This window comes from Vombatus ursinus, unplaced genomic scaffold (genome assembly GCF_900497805.2).
Source record: "Vombatus ursinus unplaced genomic scaffold, bare-nosed wombat genome assembly UNPS02014812.1, whole genome shotgun sequence".
NCBI classification, from domain to species: domain Eukaryota; kingdom Metazoa; phylum Chordata; class Mammalia; order Diprotodontia; family Vombatidae; genus Vombatus; species Vombatus ursinus.
Genome location: NW_020954590.1, coordinates 74735431 through 74738551, shown reverse-complemented (window position 1 = coordinate 74738551; position 3121 = coordinate 74735431). Strand labels below are relative to the sequence as shown.

At 37.6% G+C, this 3121-nt stretch overlaps 1 protein-coding gene across 2 annotated transcripts in view; it reads left to right on the top strand.

Annotated features, from left to right (window-relative positions):
- LOC114054260 (transcription elongation factor A protein 1) overlaps positions 1–3121 on the top strand; it is a 37726-nt gene that overhangs the window by 22405 nt on the left and 12200 nt on the right. For both annotated transcript variants that reach the window (XM_027877441.1, XM_027877442.1), the window contains exon 6: positions 1331–1387. In XM_027877441.1, the coding sequence (XP_027733242.1) occupies positions 1331–1387 (57 nt within the window). The remainder of the gene's footprint in view (positions 1–1330; positions 1388–3121) is intronic.

The window sequence follows — 3121 nt, the reverse complement described above, 5'->3', positions numbered from 1 at the left end:
CTTTTACAAAAGTATTTTGTTGTTGTTCAGTTGTTTCAGTTACGTCCGACTCTTCATGACCCCATTTGGGGTTGTCTTGACAAAGATATTGGAGTGGCTTGCCATTTCCTTCTCCAGCTCATTTTACAGATGAGGAAACTGAGGCAAACAGGGTTAAGTGACTTGCCGAGAGTCACACAGCTAGTAAGTGTCTGAGGTCAGATTTGAACTCAAGAAGATGAGTCTTCTGACTCCAGGCCCAGTACTCTATCCAATGTGCCTCCTAGCTGCCCAAATATTAATTCCTAATTATGAGGATCACAGATAATAAAATTGTCTCTGCTGAAAAAAGAAATATGCTCTTAGGGTGAATTAAGAGAGAAGTATAGTATGCAAGACTAGAGGTGATAGTTCCATTACACTCAATTCTAGTCAGACTGCATTTGGAGCATTGCATTCAGTTCTCAGAGGGACAGTAATTTTTAGAATATCCAGAACAAATCAACCAGGATGATTAAGACCTTCATACCGTGTTATAAGAGGGAAGTGGGGATGGTTAATCTGGAGAAGAAAAGACTTCAGGGAGATACAACAACTCTCTTTAAGTATTTAAAGGGTGTTCACTTGAAAGGGGGATTAGATTTTTTTTTTTCTTCTTGGGCCCAGAGTGCGGAATTAGAAGCAGTGGGCAGAAGTTGTAGAATTGAATTTAGGTTTAATCTTAGAAAAACTTTGCTAACTATTGAAGCTATCTAAGTATAGTGGGCTGCCTTGGGAAGGAGTGGGTTTCCTTTGCTGGAGGTCTTCAGGCAAAGCCTGGATGCGACCTCTTGTTAGATATGTTGTACAGAAGATTTTTGTTCATATCTGGATTGGACTAGTTGGCCTCTGAGGCCTTTCCAAGCCTGAGATGTTTTTGGGCAGAGTTTAGTGGAAGTTAATTGATTACAGAATCATAAGCAATGTTGTGAAATTATTTATTGTACATTATTTAGTAATATTGAAGCTTTTAGGCTAACTACTGTTTTTGCTCTTGTGGCATTTCATTTCAACACTTCCATATTGAAAGAAACATGTGAAAATGTTGCTTAGGGTAGTGATAGATGGGGTAGAGGTAATAATGTAAAAACTATTTTTATAGGTAATTATAAAATTCTTGTGGGCAAGCATCATACTTTCATCTTTGCATCCTTCATGACACTTAACACATTGGTTTCTAAATTAGTAAGAGCTTGATAAATGCTTATTGTGAAATTGAATTATTTCACTGTAAGATTTTCCTTTCTCAGGAATTCTTTCCAAATACTTTAAGAAAACTATGAACTTATGAACTTTTAAAAATTATTTTCAGATGACTACATTGCTATTGGGGCTGATGAAGAAGAGCTGGGATCTCAGATTGAGGAAGATATCCTTTGAGAATGTAACCTAGAGTAGTTTAGCCTATTTGTACCCATCATCCTCTAATTTTAGATCTTCTTATAATAGAGTTTCACAAATGTCAAATAGAAATCTCACAACTTAATACCTCATTTGAGACTATTTGAGAGTGAATGAAAGTGAGAGTTGGATGTCAGAGCTAACACCAACATTTTTCCTCTTGTTTTTTTATGCATTATCACTTAGAAGTAAGGCACATAGAAGTGATGCAATGTGATTTTTTTTCATTCTTTCTTACCACAATACTAGGTTCGCTGTAGTTTTTATGTTCACTCTAAATGTAGTATCAAGAAATCTTTTATATATGGCTTGGTGAAGAAAATTATTTATTTTCTTAAACTTAATGTGCTTTCATAGCCCTTGGGGAGGAAATTAGTACTCATTTTATTCAGTGAAAACATCTCGACTCCACCAATACTATCCTACTTCAAATATGCCTGCTCTTTCCATTGTGTCCTCTGGCTTACTTGCTGCACGATGAACAAACTGCCTTTCATCTTAAATGTGTTCCTTTCTCTAACCATTTTCTGGCACTGATTGAGACCTGACACTCAGAACAACACTACTTCCCTTAGCACCCTCTCCAGTACTGGCTCTATTTTATTTCATACCCTTCAACTCACTGTTGATGGTGATGAAGTCATAATATTCCTTCCCTCTTCAACCCCTCTTATTACTTCCAGACCTTTTCTGCTTCTTCCTTTGAACTTCACACTATCCCACATTCAACATTCATAACCCAGTCTGGATTCCAGTGGCCATTATATATTGACTCCCAAGATATTCTCCTTTTGAGTGCCAAGCTCATTTTTTCCACCCTAACTCCTAGCATGATACTAAGGGACTCCAAAATGTTGATTTTCCTTCAAATATCCTAACTTCCTCTTTGCTTAATCTACTTAAGACTTCCTTTATGTCAACTGCTTGCATAGACAGTTACCTTTGGTGTAACCATAACCCACCAAATCTTTTCCTTCCATGTTTTGACTTGAAATTCCTTTATCTGATTATAGTCTAGTCAGTAAACATTTATTAAGTGCCTACTATGTGCCAGGCACTGTACTAAGTATTGAGGATATAAAGAGAGAAAAGATAGCATCTTCTCAAGGAGCTCTCGATCTAATCCTTTTTTCCCTATGTCTTACAATCTATAGGCCCCCCCTTTATTTTTCTTTACCAGGACTTCCATTATTTCCATCTTTCTGTTTTGTTTTTTTTCTAATCCATCACCTCTGTACTGGCTACACTCTCTCCCCTCTTCCATATTTTGACCCCCTTTGTAAACCAGTTCAACACTATACTGTCCTCTTTTCTCATGTCCTTTGACTCATTACCAATCATACCTTAACAAAACCTAAGTCTTGATCATTCCCATCAACCACTTCCTTTATTCCTATTCATGGGCTGCTGCACAGAGCTGCAGGAAATCACAAAACCATGCTTACAGGGTCCTTCCCAAATTTATGTTCTCTAATCTCAACTGGGCTCTCACTGCGCAAAACAGTCTACTAGTCCTCCCTCCTCCCTTGCTGTTTCACACCCATCAACAGTTGTTTCAGATCTTCTTGTCTATCCTCAAGCCTCCCATGGCACTCAGTCCCACCATTATTTTAGTTGAAGACTTTGTCTTATACTTCATTGAAAAAACTGAGGCCGTTAAATGAGAACTCTTCCTCCACATCACCCAGATAACTTCTCTGAT